At 44.2% G+C, this 24,015-nt stretch overlaps 2 protein-coding genes across 3 annotated transcripts in view; one reads left to right on the forward strand and one right to left on the reverse strand.

Annotated features, from left to right (window-relative positions):
- Window positions 1-24,015, forward strand: part of ldhba (lactate dehydrogenase Ba) — a 194,205-nt gene that overhangs the window by 54,812 nt on the left and 115,378 nt on the right. The gene's annotated exons all lie outside the window — the stretch shown is intronic.
- Window positions 1-24,015, reverse strand: part of LOC146962941 (protein bicaudal D homolog 1-like) — a 46,657-nt gene that overhangs the window by 15,032 nt on the left and 7,610 nt on the right. For both annotated transcript variants that reach the window (XM_085769396.1, XM_085769397.1), the window contains exons 2-7: window positions 8,896-9,108; window positions 7,923-8,075; window positions 6,275-6,579; window positions 4,720-4,888; window positions 1,641-2,144; window positions 460-638 (exon numbers count right to left, since the gene is read on the reverse strand). In XM_085769396.1, coding sequence (XP_085625522.1) covers window positions 460-638; window positions 1,641-2,144; window positions 4,720-4,888; window positions 6,275-6,579; window positions 7,923-8,075; window positions 8,896-9,108 — 1,523 coding nt within the window. The remainder of the gene's footprint in view (window positions 1-459; window positions 639-1,640; window positions 2,145-4,719; window positions 4,889-6,274; window positions 6,580-7,922; window positions 8,076-8,895; window positions 9,109-24,015) is intronic.

Here is a 24,015-nt window from a genome sequence, read left to right on the forward strand (position 1 = left end):
ACTGTGAGATAATAACGGAATGTTAATAACGTTCGCGTTTCTGTTCCCATTTCCGCAGTCTCTGCATTTGCCTCAACAACTCCATCTAATAATGTTCCGTTATTATCTCATAGCGTTGTGTATTTGCAGGTCACAACTTGTCCATGAGAGCGTTTTGGAGTTGTTGGATTGTGTATTTGATGAGTTTGATGAGGGAAACCAAGAAATCCCATTAGCCTCTGTAGTGTAGCTCTGAGCAGCTCGCGGCTCTGCTCTGCCATTCTAAAAATAGCTTGCACCGACAATTAAAGGTAACGAACCTACTCCTAAAACTATAGGGATTATGGCAATGGGCCAATTTGCCAAAATGTTGAACTATCCCCTTAAATGTCATCTGTTAAATGCATCACATTTTGTGTAAGACACTAAAATCTTTCCTTGCTGTGTGTAGCCATGTCATTGTCAGAACAACAGTCAGACCTGTAGTAGTCCAGCATGACCCTGTTGGGCGTCTCGTTGTTGCACAGACAGACGTGGTGGTAGAGCTGGGCGAGCTCCTCACTCAGCATCACCAGCTCGTCCTGGGCTGCAGTCAGCGCCCCCTGGCTCTCACTGGCTGCAGAGTGAGCTGCCTGCAAGTCCGACTCCAGACTAGAAATCTGAGGGAAGAAGGAGGGGGGAATAATGTTTTCATCTGTGTAACAATTAGAGATGGTCCGATCAGGTTTTTTGGGACCGATACCGATCACCGATCACCTAAAGCCTCACCGATCCGATTACCGATCAGAACCGATCGATCACATGGGACGATATTATTAATATTAATATTTTTTTTACTCTTTTTTTCCCCATTAATTCATCCACTCATGCTTTTGATGAGCAGACAGTAAGTACAGCATCTTACTGGGAGTGACACTGAGTCACACACCTAAGGGAAAAAAGATCGTTTTCTATCGCTTATTTGCGCATCTATATGTCAATAAGGTTGAAAGAAGTAACGAGCCTGTTTTGACAACGTAAGGAGCATTTTGTTTAATTTTGGAATCCAGCCGCGGGATTCGGTCCGTGGTCCGCCGGTGTCGAGAGCGACCGGGTTCTCTCTCACTCACGCACAAAATAGACCAGAAGGCGAAACGATTGCTGCATGGCGCGAGCCGGCCGCGGAGGATCGCGGCACTTCGCGTCGCGGTGTCTCACACACACACACACACACATACTGGTCGAAATCCGTTGTTGCAACGGAGAACTTTAATCCCAGCAAATACCGCTATTGGGCTATTGGTGATGCAGCTGTCTATGCTGCCAGTCACACACACGCAGAGAGAGAGGGAGAGAGACGCTCGCTCCCTCTCGTGCATGCTTTACATGATGATTACACACATGCAACTGTGATACAGGTAGCCTTATTTTACTGTCTGCATGCGTGGATGCGGCAGGGAAACCCTGCTGTATGTCATCTATGGTCAAAACCGGCTTACATTTTTGACGTTCGGAAAAAGGTGGATAATGCGATCAGATCGGTGATTTTAACCTTTGATTGGATTTCCCGATCGATCGTTTTTTTTTATCATATCGGCCCGATCCGATCAGTTGCCGATCGATCGGCACCATCTCTAGTAACAATCTCTAATTCTCTTCAGACTCCACCATGGTTAGCCTACCTTCTCTCGTCCTTCTCGGCAGCTCTTCTCCAACGAAGCCACCTGTCTCTCCAGCTCCCGGAGCTGCCCGCTGCGTCTCGGCCTCTCCTCCGCGGCCGCTTCCGCACACTGAGCCAGCCTCTCCCGGAGGACTTTCACCTCCGCCTTCAGCTCCACCACCTCCGTCACAGCCACACGGTACTTGCACTGCATGATCTCCAGACCCGGGGTTTGGTACGTAAACACCTGGCTTTTGGTCATCGTCTCGCCCCTGTCCTCCTCGGCCTCTCCTTCCCCTTCGGCCTCGTCCTCGCCGAGCTGCATCGCCGCCCCGGGGTTGAGCGGAGAGGTGAGCGGAGAGGTGACGCTGCTCTGGGACTTTCGGTGCACACGGCGGAGGGCAGTGACTTTCTGGCTAAGGCGGAGGGCCTTTTCATACTGCTCAGTCAGGGCCCCCTGGGTGTGCTGGAGCTGAGTCTGGGACTCCTGGAGATTCGTCATCAGTGTTACTTTATCACGTTCCAACTGGAGACAGAGCAGCAAAGGAAGGAAACAACATTTACTGAGGTATTATTTGACTATTTTGTGCATTTCTTTTACAGACTGCATCATCTTACATTAAATGTATTCTTAGTGTTCTATTAGCAGTCGACACGGGGTCCAAATCAAATCATATTCTGAAGTTTTATCTTCATTTATTGCAATATGTCCCACTAAAAGACAGTTTTGCAGACACAAGGCTCAGATGACAGTAAACATCCCAACAGAGCGGTCCTCGGTTCATTTATCAGAGTCAAAATTAAATCAAATCAAATCAAATAACAGATGGACTGGAACTGGACCCAAGACTCAACAAGTCTTCAGTCTCCAGTCTGGTGTCCCATGGCCTACAGAAATGTAATATAAGACTGCTCACAAAAAGTTAGGGATATTTGACTTTCGGGTGAAATTTATGGAAAATGTAAAAAGTTCATGTTTCAGTGATATTATATCATCATCATCCCCCACACATAAGACAGTCAGACTCCATCACATCATTCAATTCCCAATTCAAAACTGTTCAAACTGGCATACTCCCTATAACTGGACACTGTGCATTTCACTTGTTTTTATGTTGATGTATGTTGTTGTTTTAATGATGTTTCTGATCTTTTATGCTTTTTTTTTTTGTAAGGTGACCTTGGGTGACTTGAAATGTGCCTCCAAAATAAAATGTATGATTGTGATTATGATTATGATTGTGATTATGGTTATTATTAAAGTAGGGCATTTAAGTAAGTATGCTAATTTCTTCATCTGAAACAGTGTATTGAAACAAAAGATAACAAAAACAGTGCTGGGTAAACCACAACAACAAAAAAGTCCATAAGTCGCCATTTGGCCAAAGAACGTCCATGTCTCTGTCTTTCTGTGTCTCTGTTCAACCTGCTGATGACACTCTGAGCTCAGTGGACAACATCCCATCGTTTGAAGCCTCCACATGGTCCAGGTACTGTTGATGGACTGTTATCTTGGTCTCATGATGTCAGAGTGTGAACAGTGTGATGAAGAGGACTGTTTCAATTCACTGAACCAGAACATTTAGTGATTGGTTCATGGATCAGACACCTTGTTAGAGAACAGCATGTCATGTTATAAGCACTGAAACATTACGTAACCAGTTGGACATGAGACGGTCTAATTAAGGGTTATATAGTGCATTTTAGGTGGCTTTTAAAATTTAATCCGAAAGCCCAAAATCCCTGATGTATGTTACAATATCCAGAGTGATACTGCCATGTGTGTGTTCTATATCAATTCTAAACTTGTAAACTGTTTTCTCATTCAAACTGCATGACGTGGACCTGTGCATGTGCATTTCATGAACACAAAATAACTGTGAATGAACTATAATTCTATAATCTGCTACATCTGCAATACATTGTCATGCTGCAAAGTGGTGACTGTGTAATGACAGAGCTTTCTGAGTTCTGGATCTGTTTGCTCCAACAGTTGGACACTAAACCCTCAAAGATCCTCAAACAAACAAAAACCAGAAGTAGGACAGAAATTAACTTTAAGCTGTTTACCAACGCAGAGCGTCACCATGGTAACTCCCCTGAGCTCTTCTTGTGTTACAAACTGCAGTGCAGTGGTTTTGGCATCAGATGAGTTCCTCCTCGTACCTATGGAGGATAACTCACTCACATCTGCACCTCTTGGATCGTATTTCACCGTCCCACCCACACGGGAGCAGTAACACAAAGTGTGATGTGTTTGATGAAGACAAACGCCATTCAACACAAAAACCAGACCTGAACTGGAAACTTTTAACACACACTGAACGACAATCATGAGATAAACACGTCTTCATCGTGTTAACCCCTTACAGGCGCACTTCACTTCACAACACCGAGGTAAAGAGTTCCTCTGCATGTGAAGAAACAATACTGTCGCACAAAAGAGGATTCATTAACATAAAAAAGAGCAACAGCAGGAGAAGAAATGAAAACCATCCATCTGCTGGGGACTGGTCGATAGTGTAGTGTATCAGCTGGGATATAAATAAGCTCTTCCTGCAGCTCGGCCTATCAGAGAGGCTGCAGAGAGCAGGGATGGATGGGATTACATCTGCAGGAACTGAAACAAACGCACAAACACACACACAGATGTGCACAATATATTATACAGATTTGTGTAGATAAGCTTGAGAAATACTTGAGAAGGGTATAAGAGAGGTGTTGGGGAAGGAAATAAGAATGAAGGAGTCAGTGTGTGTGACAGGAGGAGACAAAGGGATGCAGGGAGAGACAGGGGGCTGTACGCAGAGGGGATACTGTATGTCAGCATGGTTTTACCTTAAATTATTCAAAAGCCTTGGTTTTTTAAGAGAAGAGGCAGCGGCTGGATCATGAGCCCAGCAGACGCCGAAAATAAAGAATAAAGCTGCCGTGTGTTTTTCCAAGTAGAGTTTGAACGACCGCTCCCGGAGGAGGTGTCTTGTGAATTTTGGTCGTTACATCACTTCACTCTCACCTTCATCGTCATCATCAGAGTGTTAGTTTCTCTGTCTTAACACCCTCGCGCTGTGATCCGGAGATCAGAGAACACACAAACTCACTGTCATGATGTGCTGCTTGAGCTTCTGCAGCTCCGTCACGTTCATCTCACTGAAGAGATCCAGCGTCGCCGCTCCCTCGGCTTTCCTGCCGGGCCCCCTGCACTCCCCGTTGGCCCTCGGCGCCGGGGCCGGGGCCGATCCCGTCCCGCCCTGGAGGTGGCCGTTACATCTGGCAGACCGGGTTAGAGCAAACCTTTAGGGCCAAGAAATGAATTTTGTTGTCCACATACCACGTAGAAAGTGAAGAGATTCTATTGCTAATGTGCAACTTTTCAGATATGAATAGAAACCTTCTTAAAAATGGCCAGCAACTGTAACTGCATTAGTATTATATTTTCATAGGAAGCACACTGCCAAACAAAATGTTCTACAGAACAAATCAGTGATATGTTAATAGCCAATATATTTACTTGCTTCCCTACAACATTTCCTCCTGGCAACTAAAGCATTTAAGTCTTTCGCAGCTCTGTTTTGGCAGAGCAAAGCAGTACTTGGGTAAAGGAAAAGTGTGCTGACAAATTATATTTTTCTTCCTGTAACTGTTAATGTGTATCTAAGGAGTGTAATGCTGTGTCTTCTTCCACTGAACCATATAACTCCACTGTTTCCACTGACGACTGAAAACATCTTTGAGTACATACTGTTACACTGACTGATGTGTTTCTCCATCCACATCGATAGATACAGTAGTTTCCTGCTTCCTGCTGTCCTGAATGCAGTTAAATGCAGAGGTCTGATTTCCTATGTGTTTAGAAACACTTTGATAATACATGATTCTTCTTCATCTGCGTCTTCCTAATCCACTTCTGAAACTAGTCCCCAACAAATGCAGCATTTACTCCTGTTTAATTAACATTTGCTAAAAAACTAGTGTCCAGTTGTAGAAAACTATTATGCTATTTCTTAATGAAATCATTAATTTGTGATTCAAAACCAATGGGCTGAGAGCACAAGATTAGAGATTATCACCAATATGGGACAAAATATGCTGCCTTGTCTTATTTTAAAGTGTTTTGTAACATTAGAGAGGATATATTGCTCATTTCATGAGCTTTTAATATGATATTAGTATCCAACAACTCCAAAACGCTCTCATGGAGAAGTTGTAGCCTGTACATTCGTCACGCTATGAATAATCATGTATAATTATGTAACATTACGACACATGAAGCACTCAGAACTACTTGTGCTTTTGAAATCACTCCGCCCAGCAGCCATGTCTGGAATGTAGTTCCGGCTATGTGTTTGCCTAGAAAACAACTCTGTCTCGTAATGTTACGTGATTATCTCATAGCATGGTGAATGTGCAGGTCACAACTTGTCCATGAGAGTGTTTTGAAGTTGTTGGATTGTGTATTTGATGAGTTTGATGAGGGACAGGCGACCTGTACCATTCACCTCCATTGTGTTCCCTGAGCAGCTCACGTCTCTGCCCCGCTGATCTCAAAACAACATGCACCGACAATTAAAAGCAATGAACCTGCTTCTATGACTATAGGGATTATGGCAATAGGCGAAAATGTTGAACTATCCCTTTAACAAGTGTAACATCCACCTTGTGGGCTCTTCTGCGTTTGGGGAGAGCAGAGTGGTGGGGGTGGCGGTGCCGCTGGGCGGGGCGGAGGTGAAGGTGAGGTGGGCGCTGCCGGTGTAGGCCACGTCACACATGCTGAGGTGGTGGACCAGCTCCCTGCGCAGGTGGTTCTTCTGCTCGCGCTCGCTCTTCAGGGACTCCAGGGACTCCTCCAGCTGGGCGTCGGAGATCTCCTTCAAACGCAGCGCGTCCTGTAACTGGCTGTTGAGGAGCTCCGTCTCCTCCTCCAGGACCTTGATCTCATGCTTCAGACCTTCATACTCCACCTGAAGCAGAGATGGAGGGGCAGACAGAGGAATCAGAGGATATCAAGCTTCTTGTTTTGTTTGTACATTTCCTTTCATCAGTTTTTTTGCTTTGGGGCTTTTATTTTTGGATTTTTTTTGTTTCACTTCCTGTTTTATTTTTCTATTAAAGGATAACAACCGTTTTTACATTCTGGACCTTATTTCTAGCATAAAATACGATCATTTACTCACCCAGATAACTTTGGTGTCATTACAAGTCGTTCCAACGAAATTAGCTTCAGCCGAGAGCCGCGTATAATGCGAGTACGCGGGGCAGCGCAATGCAGCCTCTAAATAACACATTATCCGCCGCGAAACACATTCATTTCACCAATATTTTGTTATGATACACTAGTGCTATCCCCCTCCGAGCCCATGGTGGCATGTTATCAACATCCGGCGTCTGTAGCTTGACCTACTGATCTCTGACCTCCGACCGCGGTGCGGCGCGGCTTGTTGCTACCGTATTGCTACGGTTCGTTTCTGCGTGTTTCTGACTTGTCAGAACAAAATGAGCAGCTGGATGAAGTTCAGCTTACACAGGCTTCCTCTCCGCAGCCTGGACTCACTAAAGCTCCGGCTAGTTGAGCTAAAAATGGACCCAAATGCCGAAGTGGAATCATTATTATCAGAATGAGCCGGGCAGCGCTCAGAGATGACATCATCCAGGTCAGAGGTCAGTAGGTCAACCTACAGACCCCGGATGTTGATAACAGCTGACCCCGGACTCAGAGGGGAATAGCACTAGCGTATCATAACAAAATATTGGTGAAATGAACGTGTTTCGCGGCGGATAATGTGTTATTTAGAGGCTGCATTGCGTGCCCCGTGTTCTCGCATTATGCGGATATACGCGGCTCTTGGCTGGAGCTAATTTCGTCCGAACAACTTGTAATGACACCAAAGTTATCTGGGTGAGTAAATGATCGTATTTTATGCTAGAAATAAGGTCCAGAATGTAAAAAAAACGGTAATTATCCTTTAACTCCCTTGTCTTGTGTTTTTTTTTTTACCTCTTGTCCTGCTTCCCTACTTGTAAATCTGTCTGCCCCGCCTTAATGTGTGTCACCTGTGCTCAGTTACCCTTGTCTCCCTTGTGTCTATTTAGTCTCCGTGCTTCCCTTTGACTTTGTTAGTTTGTCCTGCTTTTTCTCAACGGAACTTGGAGTTAAATATACGCCGCACATTTTTAAACTTGTAAGAGAAGGTGAAACCCTGTCTGCTTTCTCACCTCCACGCGCAGCTGGGAAATCAGGAAGCTGGCACATCGGCACAATTTTAGCGAAGACAGAGTCTCAGAGCTTTTAGAAAATCAACTGTACCTGGTTCTGTTTCAGTGTTGACACCAGTTTCTGCAGAGAGATGTTCTCCTCCTCCAGCTCCGTGTAGTCCTGGAGCAGCCGAGATTCCCGAAACTTGTACTCCCTGATCTCCTCTCTCATCCGGCTGCGCTGAAGCTCCAACATCTCGTTACTCTGCTGAGACAGAAGAGAAAAGCTGGAGCTGTACGCTGTTTATGACACAGTGGACCATTTTACCCCATTGTGTTTGTTTCAATTAAATCTCAATCTTTAAAGGGATAGTTCACCCAAAATTGAAATTGGGAGAAGTTTCAGAGTTATCCGTGGCTTCTCTGAGTTACAGGGGGTCTCGGCGTAGCTGTGCATGTCCATAACGGTTGCAAATGGATACCAACTGTCTTCGTAACAAAAAGACACACCAAAAAACATCCAAATACCTCCATGCTGCTCGTCTGTAATGTCCGTCTTGTATTGAAGTCCCGAAATGCGAAATTGTCCTGAAAAAAATTAAATAAGTCTATATTTCAAGCTTGTTTGTAGCGGAAGCTCCTCTTCCCAGTTCGTCAAATTTGGATGAACCAGGGTCTGTCCTCTTCCCAGTTCGTCCAAATTTGACGAACCGGGAAGAGGAGCTTCGAGAAGCTTCCGCTACAAAACAAGCTTGAAATATAGACGTATTTAATTTTTTTCAATTTCGCATTTCGGGGCTTCAATACAAGACGGACATTACATACGAGCAGCATGGAGGTATTTGGATGTTTTTTGGTGTGTCTTTTTGTTACGAAGACAGTTGGTATCCATTGCAACCATTATATGGACATGCACTGCTACGCCGAGACCCCCTGTAACTCAGGGAAGCCAGGGATAACTCTGAAATTTCAATTTTGGGTGAACTATCCCTTTAATCTTAGACTTTTTGTACATGAAGATGCCCTGTTTTAAGAGCACTACTGTATATAACATGATATCCATGACCCTAGCTGTGGTGCTGTACCTCCCTGAGCTCCTGCAGCAGGGAGCTCAGATGCTCATTGTCGGCCTGGGTGTTGGAGGCGGTGGCCCGGCTGTGCTTCAGTTCCGACTGGAGCTCCAAGAGACGGCCCATGTAGTAGGCCTCCTTGGTGGCTGACTCCTGCAGCAGCGTCTCCTCGTTGGTCTCCCCATCCTCTGCCACCTTACGCTGGGTGGAGTAGGCCTGGCCAAAGGCCTGTGGAACACAGCAGGAGAGGAAATGGTGAGTTCTCTACACATGACTGGGTGATCGTCGATATTGTTTCTTTATCAAGTGATTTATAAATTAGCAAAGTAAAAAAAAAAAAGCCCCTTTAAAGGGATAGTTCACCCAAAATTCAAACTTCACTCATTATCTACTCACCCTCATGTCGACTAAGGGCTGGGAGAATTTTCAGAGTCCTCCATGACTTCTCGCAGCAGTATTTGTCCATATAATGATTGTGAATGGATACCACTTTTCTTTGTCCAAAAAGACACACCAAAAAACATCCAAATACCTCCATAGTGCTCGTCTGTAATGTCCCTCTTGTACTGAAGCCCCGACATGAGAAATTGTTGCGCCGGTCATAGGAAGAGCAGTGAACTGAGACACTGGGAGCTTCCGCTACAAACAAGCTTAAAATATATATTTATTAAATTTTTTTCGGAACAATTTCTCATGTCGGGGCTTCAATACAGGAGGGACATTACAGACGAGCTGTGTGGAGGTATTTGGATGTTTTTTGGTGTGTCTTTTTGGACGAAGAAAAGTGGTATCCATTCACAACCATCATATGGACAAATACTGCTGTGCGGACCCCCCTGTAACTCAGAGAAGGCACGGAGGACTCACAGCTCTTAGTTGACATGAGGGTGAGTAGATAATGAGTGAAATTTAAATTTTGGGTGAACTATCCCTTTAAGAGATATAAGCACTCAAACATACCGTAATGTGTGTGTTATGTGAACAACAGCCAAGCGACAACTTATCCAGTCAATTTATCTAATATGATGGAGAAAAAGCATTTGGTACTGATAAATAACTGTTTTGTTTTTTTTCTCCAAAAGTCCAGTTGCAAGAGGAGAACTACAGCAAAGTCATGCTGAGTTTAATGTCTTTTACAGAGTGGAAAAATAATGTGATCCAAGTCCTTGGGCTAGATTGAGGAAAATGAAATTTAGGATTCAATACCAACGCCACAACCCCAGTCTACATGACCAAATGAAACCTACTATGCAAAGAAAATCAGAAGCTCTTTGCCTTTCATTTCACGCTTTAAGCCAGTGTGAAATCTTCAAACACAGCTTTGTTCTTGGACTGTGATGTCAATTCTAACTCACAATGGTGCTGCCTCTAGATTCTCCATCACTTACTGAAGAAAGCGTCTCCTTGCATCTCATGTGAACATCAAAGTATATATGCAGTATAATAATGCAGCTTTTTCTGGGCGTGCCTTTAAAGCAATATGATTCATGGATGAACCTCATGTCACTGTCATCCGCTACTTCACATGTGTAATATGTCAAATGGGTTTTTCATTGCAGATGCTGCTCTATAATCGTATAATAAAACACAGGACAAAGCCATCACACTGCAATCCAACATGTAAAAAGGCGAGTCAGCTCATGATCACTGAGCTGCTTCACACACTGGGAGAAATCGACCGCACTGAAAATCAATGAAACGCCCCCAATGCTGGGATGAACTTATAGAGTGAGAACTACAAAGCGGAGAGAGGAAGAGAAAGACTACGTGGGAAACTACTGCGTCTCCTCTTCTGCATCCTTCACTCTTCTACGTCCGGTCAATATGTGACTTTGTTTATAGGCGTGACTGCGAGAATCAGTGTGCATAGGCAGAATGTATAGCTGTGCATTTCCCCACATGGGGCCGCAGTGTAAGTACAGTTGAACGCAGTAGGCCGGGACGGAGAACACCCAGGGCTGTCCCCTGTCCCTCTGCTCACTGATGTGTGTAAGACTGCACACTTTAGGGTTTATTTACGTAAGTGATTAATGAGCCTCTACCGCCAACAGCACAGGGAGAACTTTACCTTAAAACCTATATTTGATGTGTACGCATAGGCCAGGCCTTGGTTCCTGTCCACTTTATTGACCCTGTACTTCAGTGCAGGGTCAATGGCAGGGTGGTGAACAGGAACATCTCCCTTACATTCCCTGCAGCTAAACTTCTGCCCGTCCCGTCTTCTAAGCTAGAGCCAAATGCTGTCTTCTCCAACTATAATACCTTAGTAACTTTCTGCAGCCTCTGTCCCTTCATTTCCAAAGGCCTCAAGTGTCCACCTCCACCAGGTAGAGCCCCACGCTCCATCCACCTTTCCTAAACTCCAATCAAGTCTGCATATTTTGCCATCCTCCTTTGGTGGGCTGCCTCCAACCTCCATTCTGATAGCACTGTCACTTTAACCAGAAAAGCTGATTTTCCTACAGTGGTCCACAGGAACATTGGGATGCACCAATCGGATATTGGCAAATTTCCACCATGGTGGATAATAAAGATTTATTGTATTGTATTGTATTGTATTGTAACGATATCACTCCTGATATTGAAGAAAATTCTAGGTTGGGCAATGATGCCCATGGGACAGAAGATGGAAATTAGCCGTACGGCTACAATCTCTTTTCATATTTGCATTTTTCTTTTAAAATGTTCATTTATATGTTTTGTTCCATTTCTAAATAAATAAACTTGTAACAATGAGCCCGATCCATAGGCCGATCTATGCTGTACGCTGTGACGTCATATGCAAGCAACATGCCATGCGGAAGCCCACACTGTTTTCAAAATGGAGCGAGTGAAAGGATTGCCTATCTGGAACATTTCAGCCAACAAATTTGACGGCTACTTGCAATACCTGCGCAGTAAATGGTCCAAGGGATGGTGGTAAAACTTCAAGTTATAACACAACCACCTTAATTAAGCACCTATATGGATTTCATGCCAGAGAGCACGCTAAGTTCATTGAACTGAATAAAGAAAAGGGAGGTGGTATGAAGCAGCTAAAAAACAACGCAGGCGCCCCCGGTTCGAATCCCGCGTCGGGCAGACCTTTCCTGCATGTCATTCCCCCCCTCTCTCTGCCTCCCCCTTTCCTGTCTATCTCCACTATGGCTATCAAATAAAGGCATAAAAGCCAAAAAATATACTTAAAAAAAAAAAAAATCACTGAGACGATACTGAAATGCATTGTTATGAATGGATGGACAACCGCTGTCATTGTTGGGGACAAGGGTTTCCGGCTGCTAATTAGCCACCTGGAGCCCCAGTATGCAGGGTATGCCGAAAGTATTTTTCCGAGACAGCTCTACCTGAACATTGTGATAAAGTGTGTAAACACATATTAGAGAAGCTAAAAGATGTCAAAGTGCTCATTGAGCTCTTGGCAAAATGGTTTGCCTGCAGTGCAGGAGACAAGGGTTCGAACCCCACCTGGGGCAGTCCGTACCGAGAAACACAACACAGAGGGCCGATTGACATCGGCTACAGTTGCACATGGGAGACAGATTGTTGGACACTTTAAACATTCTCCACTAGCATATTCACGGCTGCAAGATATCCAGCTCGAGATGAAAATGCAACCAAAACGCCTGCAGCAGGACGTCAAAACCAGGTGGAATGGCAGCACCTACTTCTTGATGGAGAGAGAGATAGAGAGTCTGGTGGAACAGAAGCGAGCACTTTCTGCTTATGACCATGACCTGCCCACAACACTCACAGCAAACCAGTGGGCCTTGTTTAAAAAAACAATGGGATTGATGGTTCTTCAGTGGTTACAGGTTTGATCTATCCCAAAACGCTGGTGGACATAGCAAGGTAGGATGTTGAGGATTGCTTCCAGAAGACTTCCAAGTTCATTGTTCAACTTATTCATGTTCATCCTGTATCCCTTATAGAGAATAACATCCTTTCTCTCTCTTTCTCACTTGATCTGGACTATAAGGTGAACGGCCTATTTGCTCAATCTGGACCCTGCCCACCACCCCCCGATGTTACAGTCTGCTCGCCACCTTCTGCGAGGAAGCCCTTGCCATTTGCTGACGAAGGAGTTGGCTCAAACATCCCACCGTGTTTATTGCAGTGGGGTGACTTCACACAGCATCAGAGGTCACATTAACCTTGGATACAGAGTGAAGAGAAAGCACCACACCTTGTACTGTCTGGTTTGAGTCCATGTTTGATAGGCCTGGTGGGAACTTCTGAAGGACGTTTACCCCCATGCCTTTGTCTGAGAGACTGGCTGTACACTGGAGACTATGAAATGTCTGGTCTGTGATGCAGGGCAAGCCATTGCAATCTATATTCCCATCTGCTACAAACCAGAGGTGAGTTTTTGCATCACAAAACATATGCATATTTTGTAGGCATAGCTCATGTCAGGGGTGTAGCAGTTTAAAGGGATAGTTCACCCAAAATTGAAATTTCACTCATTATCTACCCTCATGTCGACTAAGGGCTGGGAGAAGTTTCAGAGTTCTCCGTGGCTTCTCTGAGTTACAGGGGTTCGGCGTAGCAGTGCATGTCCATATAACGGTTGCAAATGGATACCAACTTTCGTAACAAAAAGACACACCAAAAAACATCCAAATACCTCCATGCTACTCGTATGTAATGTCCGTCTTGTATTGAAGCCCCGAAATGCGAAACTGTACCGAAAAAAATTAAATAAGTCTGTTTTTCAAGCTTGTTTGTAGTGGAAGCTCCTCTTCCCAATTCGCCCAAATTTGACGAACAGGGAAGAGGAGCTTCCGCTACAAAACAAGCTTGAAATATAGACTTAATTTTTTTCAGGACAATTTCGCATTTTGGGGCTTCAATACAAGACGGACATTACATATGAGCAGCATGGAGGTATTTGGATGTTTTTTGGTGTGTCTTTTTGTTACAAAGACAGTTGGTATCCATTTGCAACCGTTATATGGACATGCACTGCTACGCCGAGACCCCCTGTAACTCAGAGAAGCCACGGAGGACTCTGAAACTTCTCCCAGCCCTTAGTCGACATGAGGGTGAGTACCTGTAGTTAATGAATTTTGAAATGAAATTTAAATTTTGGGTGAACTATCCCTTTAACACAAAGTCATTGAGCTGGTATAGCACTCACTCCTCCAGTCCTCACTTTTGTCAAGCTATATGAGATATGACAATTTTCTCCTTCTTACCAATCTGGACAAATCCCCGAATCACCGATGCATGCTCCACACACAGACTGGGATGTGTGGGAGGTCTGAACCAGCCAGTAGAAACTGTTCATCTGCCGCTGGCCTTTACTGTCTCTCTGAGACCATTGTCCTAGTTATTTGACACAGTGCATCCCTGCCAACTCTGACCTCATCCCGCTTCAGACCGAAAGACAGACAAGGACAAGTCCAAAACAGATAAAGAGAGAAGACATGGTGGGGGGGGGGCAGAGGAGGCAGTGTGGACAGGAGCAAACCCGCTGTGACAGGACACAGCGGACAGAAAAGAGCAACGACACCGATAACAGGGATTCATCTTATTCCCGTACATAGAACACCCAAAACACATTCATTTTAATTCTTCAGCCCCAAACCTTTATCTCCCTCCATTCCACCTCCCTCTTTCGCTCCATCTATCCAACTAATTTCTCCCAGCCTGTCTCCCTCGCGTCTTCGGTCGGCTGCTCCGTCAGCATACTAATGCAGCCAGACTGAGGAGTTTCTCATAAAACTGTCCCTGGCTCTGTGATGTTGTGGGAACGTCTGAGACATCAGAGTGAGTTTATGGTGCAGCCGCTGATGCAACCTGGGAGTCTGGGTCTTAAAACAGAACATTCACCATTTGAGAAAGTGATATTTGTTCTTGTAAAATAGCCGATGGTGTAAAGTATTTAGTCGATTTCATACTTTGCTATTTGATGGAACCATCCAGAGGTCATTCCTGTCTCTGTCTTAGCAACATGATAACACAATGAGAGGTCTCTCACTACAGGTTTTCAGTGAGGAGAACATTTGACTTGTTTTGTTGGCTGCTCAAATATTTAGACCCCATGTGACACCACAGCAGTGGCAGATGGGCGTATCATGCAGTCATTAATTTTAATTCAATCTGTCTGACTCCAGTCATCATAGACACACAACACAACACGCTGACCTGGAGTCAGACAAAGGCAGCTCAGTCGGCCTCATCTTCCCAGTTGTCTTGTTCACATTCTTGCTCTCTCACCAGTTCCTCCTGTCTATTCGTTGTTCACACTTTTCCTCTGAATGATACATGATGTAACAAGTCTGCAGACAGATGCAGCTGAGTGACACCCAGACACACAAACATCATATTACTAATACCTGGCTAGGTACAGTTAACTCAGTAGTATATATTTGGACTTTCATCTAAAATTTCCTCTTTGCAAACAGTTCAGTATCCAACCTGGGTGCCATATTTATGATTTCCTATGAACAAAATCCAATGAAAATACCAAAACCAACATTAATTGAATCACTGACTTGAATCACCCACTATATCTGGGTGTTTTTCTTGCCTTCCGGCCCCCAAAATGTGAGAATTGACCAAAAAAATCAGTAATTTTCAGGCTCCCTATAGGTTGAAATCCATGTGGTTTTATGAGCTGTTGCCTCAGCTGTCATACAATGATGTCATTAGTTTTCAAATTTGCATAACACCACCCCTACCTGTGAGTACCCAAGGGGGTGGATCGCACTACACGCAGGCGTAGCTCACAGTCGGCCATATGAGGACGGGCAACTTGCTCTGACTCTGGCTGCAGTTACAGTGCAGTAGATAGGTGATCCAGTCATCTGCACTAAAAAAACGATTCATAACTCTGTGAAAAATAAATCAGTATGTAGCTATTACTTTAACTATTTGCATAATGTCACTATAATGTTACTTTTACAAAAAAAAAAACATTATTAAAATTATCCGTGATTCTAAATATGCTGCATCATAACTGCATAAATGTTCATAAAAATCAAACCGTTTTGAAATCGGACAAAAACTGAGCAAGTTGTGGTCATTATAACAGAACATGCATATAGGCTTAATGCTCTGAGGGAGAGAGTTGCCCGTCCCAAGATGGCCGCCGTACTGGCTACGTTTTGTCATTGGGAAACAGCTGCGGGTGAGTCATCTAGTTCTTATATATATCTATGTGAGTACCTGTACTGGTAGAAGGGGTGGGGCGGGGCAAGCAGTGGCTCGTTTGCATTTAAAGGGACATACTGCAACCAGCTGTTCTGAACAGGGCTGTTTTGAGAGGATGAAAAGAGCTGTGATGTTTGATCCTTGGGGTATTTTGACCGAAGCATGTCACAGACATGTCTTTAAGACACCTGGAAACTATTTTAATTTGTGGAAAAGAGGCTTTTGTCCCCTTTAAGAGCCCCACTGTACCATGCTATGGCCAGTTCCCAGTGAGAGGCTTATGCATGTAGCATGTAGTTCCATATTTACTCTAGCAAGAAAAGGGACAGAGTGACAAGTAAGACTCAAGTCAGCATCCTAAATCAAGTCCCGAGTGGAGCTGTCAGCTGAATCTTTACATCTGAATGTGATAATCTGAAGCATTGTCAGCTGTCTGCCTGTTGGTCCGCACTGACAAAAGCACTGTGTGTTGTGACTGGCTGCTTACAAAAAAAAATGAAGAGTTCATTCACTGCATACCAGACGGACCAGTGTCAGCCTGGTCAGACGCAAACATGAACTGATGAAGCCTCAGTTCTTCCTAATAACCAAGTCCAGTTGCTTTCGATTTAAAATGTCTTTGACATTCACTGCATAGTTTTGTCAAATGATTCCAAGTGAATTTGAGTGATTTTGTCAAGTCAAATCAGATTCAGTCTGATTCAAATTTAATCTTTAGTCTTAAATCCAAATTTGTAGCTTACAGCTTTGTATAAAATGATTCTTGTCTTTCCATGGCCAGTGAGAGAGGGATCATGGCGGGTTCACATGGTTGTCTAACCTGACCTTAAAGGGATAGTTCGACATTTTGGTAAATTCGCCTATTGCCATAATCCCTATAGTCTTAATGGTATTGTTCATTGCCTTTAATTATCGGTACAAAAAAGTAGAAAGGTCGCGCACATCCAGTTAAAAAAGGTGCTGGCCTCAAACATAAATGTAGACAGAAAAGAGAAAAGAGGAGACCGCACATGCTCGTGCACATGCACATGCTGATTTATTTAGCTATTTTGCTAAATAAATCAGCACATAAGGGAGCTGAAGTGTGCGGTTTCCTCTTTTCTCTTTTCTTTAATTATCGGTGCAAGGTGTTTTTAGATCGGCGGGGCCGAGACGAGAGCTGCTCAGCTAACGAAATGGAGGCGAACAGTACTTTCGCCTTTCCCTCATCAAACTAGTCAAATACACAGTCCAACAATTCCAAAACGCTCTCATGGAGAAGTTGTGACCTGAACATTCGCCACGCTATGAAATAATAATGCCAAAATGTTGAATTATCCCTTTAAGGCCCTAAATAATAGAGGAGGGGATTCAGCCAGTCTGTAGAAGGAGTCCATCTGATTCCTGATGGTTCTGAAAACTGTGACAGATCTGAAGTCTGACACAGATGTGTGTGTGTAGTGAAGCTCAGATGTGTTGACCTGCAGTTTGTTGTGACATTTCACTGAGGACCTCCCACCATGACATCTGGTCAGCTCGATGGGCACCACTAAATATTACAGGAGGCTGATTTAACTGTAAGCTGTGATGCCTGTGTGTGTGTGTGTGTGTGTGTGTGTGTGTGTGTGTGTGTGTGTGTGTGTGTGTGTGTGTGTGTGTGTGTTTGTGTGTCCAGCCAGCCATCCTCAGAGGCTGAGTAAACAGAGCCTTGCTGCCAGAATTCTGAATCAAGGTCAATTTACTGTCAATTATACCGCAATAGATGCACACACACATACACACACATGCACGCACCCGACACACCCACCCACTCACACACACATCATTATTTAAAGCCTTCCCTTCCATGCAGGGCGTCTGATTCAAAAGCAGACAGACAGCAGGCATCCTCTGACCTTGCCAACCTCTTTGTGTCTTCTGGAGACATCGCACAGTTCACACATCACCGGCTTCCAGTAGAGACAAGTTCACAACATCACAATTGAAAGACAATAGTAACAAGTAGGATTTTGTAAGTATGTTTTTGTCTTTAATTGTTTGTTTCTTTTAACTACAGGGGTTAAACTTTTAGTTTTTCATTAATCAGCAAGTAAGTCAGTCGCCATGTTTTTACGTTCAGTGGCAGCGTGACGGTAGGAAACCACGGAAACTCAGCGGAGACTCCGGAGCTGTCGGCTCAGGTGGAGGTGGCGTCTGTGAAAAGTCACCGCGGTAACGCAGTGAGGAGGAATGGAGCGTTACACTGATGCTGCATTCACCTGCAGTCGGGCAGACGGCCGTCGGTAACAAACCAGATGTCATTTTAGTCACAGAAGTTGAGAGAAAGCCGGTAAAACGTGGGTCAGGTAAACAATACGACATCGCCATGACAACATGTTACGTGTATTGTTTTCCCTCGTGCTGACGGACCACTTGTTTACATAGAGGCTTGTTTATGCCGTTACGTGCAGCGGCTGTCGTCCGTCTGCCGTCTGCCCAATTTCACGTGAATGCAGCATGAAAAATACGATTGAGTTGCTTGCGATATACAACCACAACGCTAGATGGGAGGAATTCCTACACAATGTCCCTTTAATATCAGTGACAAATAAAACACTTTGGAAACAACATTATCCTTCCTCAAAGGGTGACCAAGTCGGACTGAAATGTAGTTTTCAGCTTTTTAAATAGTAACATCAGCAGCACCTCATGCAACCAACATTCACATGACTCTAAATCGGGTCAGTAATTAAGCATTTATAGGAATAGATGTGATTTAGAAAGAGGCAGTACCTCAGGATTCATGGCAGTGTGTTGGACTATACACATCAAATATAGAGCTGTTTGTGCACATCTGTTTTTAGACTGCATGATGGTACACTTGATCTGCTGAGCACCAGACGTCTTTAATTAAATTAATTTTAATTAACTTAGAATTATTTATTTCAGGACCGTGCACAACTAACCCCACCTTTGAAACAAAACCTCTCTGTGTGTGTTTGTTACTGACAATTATTTGGGTGTCGTGTCATGAAAACACTCCACAGTGGTACCTCTGTCTGGAAATAATGAAACCGAGGCCTACGTTATCTGATTTCTTGGTGAGACGCTGAAGGAAATAATAAAAAATTATAGGTCCTATCTCTCGCTCCATAGCTGTTATCTGAGTGAACAGCTCGACGGCACATGGATCAATATCCTTATAAACCCTGCAGGCGTGGGAGAACAGTGTCCTCTTTAATCCGCAACCAGGAGATGAAGGCAGCAGCAGGGAGGGAAGGAGAGCTGAGGAGAGGACGGAATCATAAGAGATGCTAACTGCTAGCATTAACTACACAGATGGAGGTGGTATGGGGGGAATGCCTATAAAACAACATTGCAACCGTTATGTATAGTACAAAAAAGCACTTTCAATTCACACAAACATACTATTTCTAAAGTCCAATTGACTTAAAGCAGAAGTAAGGGGAATATTTGTGTTAATATAAGTCTTCAATAGTTCTATCTTCCGACAGCAATCACTCATATAGAGTGTTTGGTCTGAAACACGGGTCTGTCAGTCACTCTGCTCTGCTGTAAGCCGAGGAGAAAACTTTCCTTGTATCCTACAAGCTTTATCCAATGAGGAGAGAGAACGGCATAAAGGGGCGGTCCTCTCTGTGTGTGCAGCCAAGGGATGCGTGTGAATGTGGTGACGTAGGGACGAGGGCGGGGACTGCTAACTCCATCGGCTGACAAGAAGTTAGCCAAAATGACCGGATCGCTTACTTCCACTTTAAGTTTATGGATTTGAAGAGAATGTGCATTTCATTTTGTGGCGTGACTTTGTGGAACGGGTCAAAGGAAACAGATCTATTATACAATTTAAGAAAATTAATAAAAAATAATATATTTTCAGGATATAAAGAAGATGGTAAGGTAATATGGTACAGTATGGATCAGTACTCATAGGGAACTCAATTCACCTTGGAATAGAAGAGAATAGAGTCTTTTTGCATGTTTTTTTTTATTTATAATAATGTTTGAAATAAACAATCATTCATTCATGTCTATGTGGAGCCAAGAAGATGTGCTGCATAATGTTTTCCTTGAGATTTAGATGATTTGTGGGCTCAGCTCGAGATGAAACTCCACAGATGAAAATAAACTTCTGGTACCAAACGCATCACTTGCTGTGCATTTGGAAAACAAAACAGCAGTCATGAAGCACAGGTTTGACCCAGACATGTCATCTCCATGGCATCACAGCCACATGAAATAAACAGTTTAAACTACAATAAACATCTTTAATGTCCAACCCAGCTAGAAACCTCTACTCACATACTGCGAACATTTTAAAAATGGAGCACGGTGTTCATGAATTCTTATGAAATCCTCATGACCTCATACTTTGAATGAATAATTCAGCACGTCCTCTCTCCTCTGTGTGTTTGTGTGTGCGTGTACATGCAGACGCAGACATGCATCTTTCAGACCTCCCGTCTGCTGTTAAGTGCTTCGGAGCGTGTGGCCGTGTCACTTGCATAACTGTACGGCAAGCGCAGAGGTAGAGACCAGACAGAGTTCAGGAGGTGCACAAATTATGCGCTAGAATTTATATAACACAAGTACAGCTATCAAGTTGAATCAAGTCTGTTTGACACATTCTCAACTATTTCTAATCACATTGTAGACTCATAATAATAACTTTCCAAATGACTTGTTTTTGCTGGTTTTTCATCCTTAGTCTTAACTCACTACATCCTGAACCCTGGTAGAGCTGATTCAGAGTCAGTGTCAGTAACAACGAGCCACACACGGAGGTTTCACCTCTGCCGTGTGACATCACAGAGGAGTAACAGAGCGTCCCCCCCGGGGGGGCCCTCGGTCCTGATCTGTTTTTAGCCCCAGCAGCTGCACTGATGCACTCTCTGCATTTTCTATCACACACACTCACACGTGCCCTCCCTCTGCTACATTTTGATGTGGAACCACGTCGCCCTTTTGTGACCTGCTTGACCCTGAGCTCTCAGAAATTAACAAAGGACTAGAACAAGACAAGGTACTACCAAGTATGTAGTTTTCAGTAGATAGAGACCATTCATTTGCTAACAGGGCTTGTATTAGCCAGGCTAGCGCCGCCTACTGGTTCCGGCTAATTTCATTTGCCTCAAACATGTAGTCAGGACACTAGCAATGCGTTTCGGTTTGCTCCGTCCGCTCTGGTGGACGGACCAATCAGCGAACAGACGGGTAAGTGAAGGCGAAGCCGTTGAACTCAAGCGCTCAAGCTAACCTATGAGATTAACCGGTGTATAGCACACGTGACCACCAAGCAGCAGCGATTAGTTGAAGCAAACGTAAGCAACCGCCTCCCGGAAGCAAACGAATCCCTATGGCTCGTGTTCAGACGCTATATGAAATGTAATGAAATAAGCGGCTGATGCATCAGGCTAGGCTTGTATTGCTTTGCTGCAGTAAATGTATTGTTTCATTCCAAGCTGCTGGTGTCTCTGTTGTTTCCATGCTGCTCAGATCTGCTAGTTTATTTAGCAGGTAGCAATGACTTCTCTCTGTCACTGCGTGATTCTGCCTCCTGGGGGGCAACCGCCATTCCGACATCCCACCAGGCCGACATAGGCCTCTAATTGTGTTATCAAACGTCCCATCATTCCAACAATTCTTGCCTCCTATGGTCGGAATGACAGTATTTTTTTTCTTTTTTAAACATCCTGCCTTTCCAACAATTCCTTTAATAGCATATTTTTTCCCCAAAATATTTTGCACTGGTTGGGCTTAGGCAATGATGAAAGGAGTTGGTTAAGTTTAGTAAAAAGACCAGGTAAAGGCTGGACAGGCCAGATAGATAGAGCGAGTCCAGATAAGTAGGAGGGAGTCACCTGTTGAGTAACGCACATTTCCTTATATTAAAGCCTTGTCAGAATGGTGGGACGATGGCATGTCGGAATAGTGGTATGTCTAAACGGTGGTATGTCGGAATGGTGGGATGATGGAAAGGTGGGATGTCGGAATGACAGGATGTAACCCTGCCTCCTTTAGTGATGTGTTTGTTTTCTGTATGAAATTAGGCTCAGTGTATTGGAAGCACTCCTCCTCTTCCCTGCAGTTCCCATGCAAAACCATCAAAAAATATATAAAACAAAAACATATCCATATGACACTGCATCACCATCGTGGGTCCTTTGTGTAGCACACTTTGAGCTGGCCCTGTGCCTGATTACAGTCGGCACAGAGTGGAGATGAAGCTCACTGTGCAAATCAATGTGATGGACTCCTGTTGAGCTAATTAGCAGCGAGCTGTGGCTAGCTGTTTACGGCCCAGTGGTGGAGCTGTGTGAGGTTTCCTCCTGCTGCGCAGGCAATGATTATTACATTAAACCTGCAAGTCCATGTCAACCAATTAGCTAATGCACATGACAACAACTAAGGGCCGGATTTACTAAAGGTTTGCGTGTATTAAAACGTGTGCAAACGTGATTGCACGCGCAAACACATGTGGAACCTGATCTACTAACCGGACGCACCGAGGATTGCGTCCCTCACACGGGCAGAATAGCACGTGCGATCCATTTAGCGTGTTTGCCTTGATGAATATGTAAATATGGGCGTTTCAGCCAGAACGTGCAGAATACTGGGAGGAGTAGATGCAAATAGATTTATTTAGCGTGTGCAATGTGATTTACCAAACCAGGAAGAGATTGCGGTGGCTGTTTTTGCGTCTTTATTCACCACGTCTGAAAACCATGTACTAACTGATACAACTTGATCAATTGATTTGATACCTGTCAGAGCCCCATGATCTTACATCTCTGCATTTCCTCACGTCTGGGTAATTCTGTAACAGTTTTTCAGCTGTGTTAAAAGTCTTTTACGCGCCGTTACGCACGGGGCACGTCTGTCCTGCAGTGCGCTCCTCTCCTCTCCTCTCCTCTCCTCTCTGCTCACCTGGCTGCTCAGCTCCGTCTCTCAGTCCCGGTCCCGGACTGAGACACGTCACCGCTGCCTTCACCCGTGTTTGATCCCTCTGGTCAGTGGTCAGAGCGTTTAGATCCATGTGTCCCACCTGAGCTCTCTATTAATTAATCCACTGGATCATGGGCGGCACACACATATTATAGGTGTGTGATTGTCGCTGCAGCTGCTGCCTGTTCGTCACTATATGACGAGTTGGGCCCTGTAGCGATTTGTGTTTATTTATCTAAACAGAGCGCGAGAGAGATGAACACACATGCTGTCATTATGCATCGGATCAAATGTCATTCTGTCCCTTCGTCCGTCCAGCTCTCTGTCCACTCTCTCTATGGCGGAAACGATTACCACGCGCAAAACCCTCATTTACATATTGCGGTTTGCACGTGTTTTCATTTAGCGGGTTACTCATAGTAGATCACCTGTTTTGCGTGCACTAACCAAACTCGCAATATTATAGCGGCCGCAAACAATATAGCGCCCGCTATCTGGGATCTTAGTAAATCCGGCCCTAAATGTACAAAGGCTCAGAGTGAAAACATATGACCTCCAGACTACTTTACAAGAAAATGTCTTTTTCTCTCTCTCTCTCCTTTAAACTTTTGCAAATAAAGTGAGATTCTGGCCTGTTGGTGTACATTTCCTCTCTAATGAAGTTTATAACAATTGCAATCATTTAATTGAATCAAAACAACATGAAAGATGGAGGAGTGGACCTCACTGTGCATAAACATGTAGGCCTACTTAGTAAATTGGCATCATCTTAACCTGGAGCACAAATAAGCATCATTTTGCACCAGTCCTGCTCTGCCTCTGCCAGTAATTGTGGTAAACGTTAACAGTTCTTGGAAAGGAAAGAATTAAGAAAATTATGGACTAAATTAAACTACAACACTGAAAGGGCAGCAACAAAACTGGGACAAACCTACAGGCTCACTTCTATAAATAATCTAACTCGCAATGTTATTAACTGTAACAATCAGCTAACTTTAGCATTCATGCATGCATGTTGGGTTAGTGGATGAGTTTTTTTTTTTTTTTACATAAATCTTC

This window comes from Trachurus japonicus, chromosome 23, assembly GCF_045865225.1.
Source record: "Trachurus japonicus isolate A0001 chromosome 23, Traja_1.0".
Taxonomy (NCBI): Eukaryota; Metazoa; Chordata; class Actinopteri; order Carangiformes; family Carangidae; genus Trachurus; species Trachurus japonicus.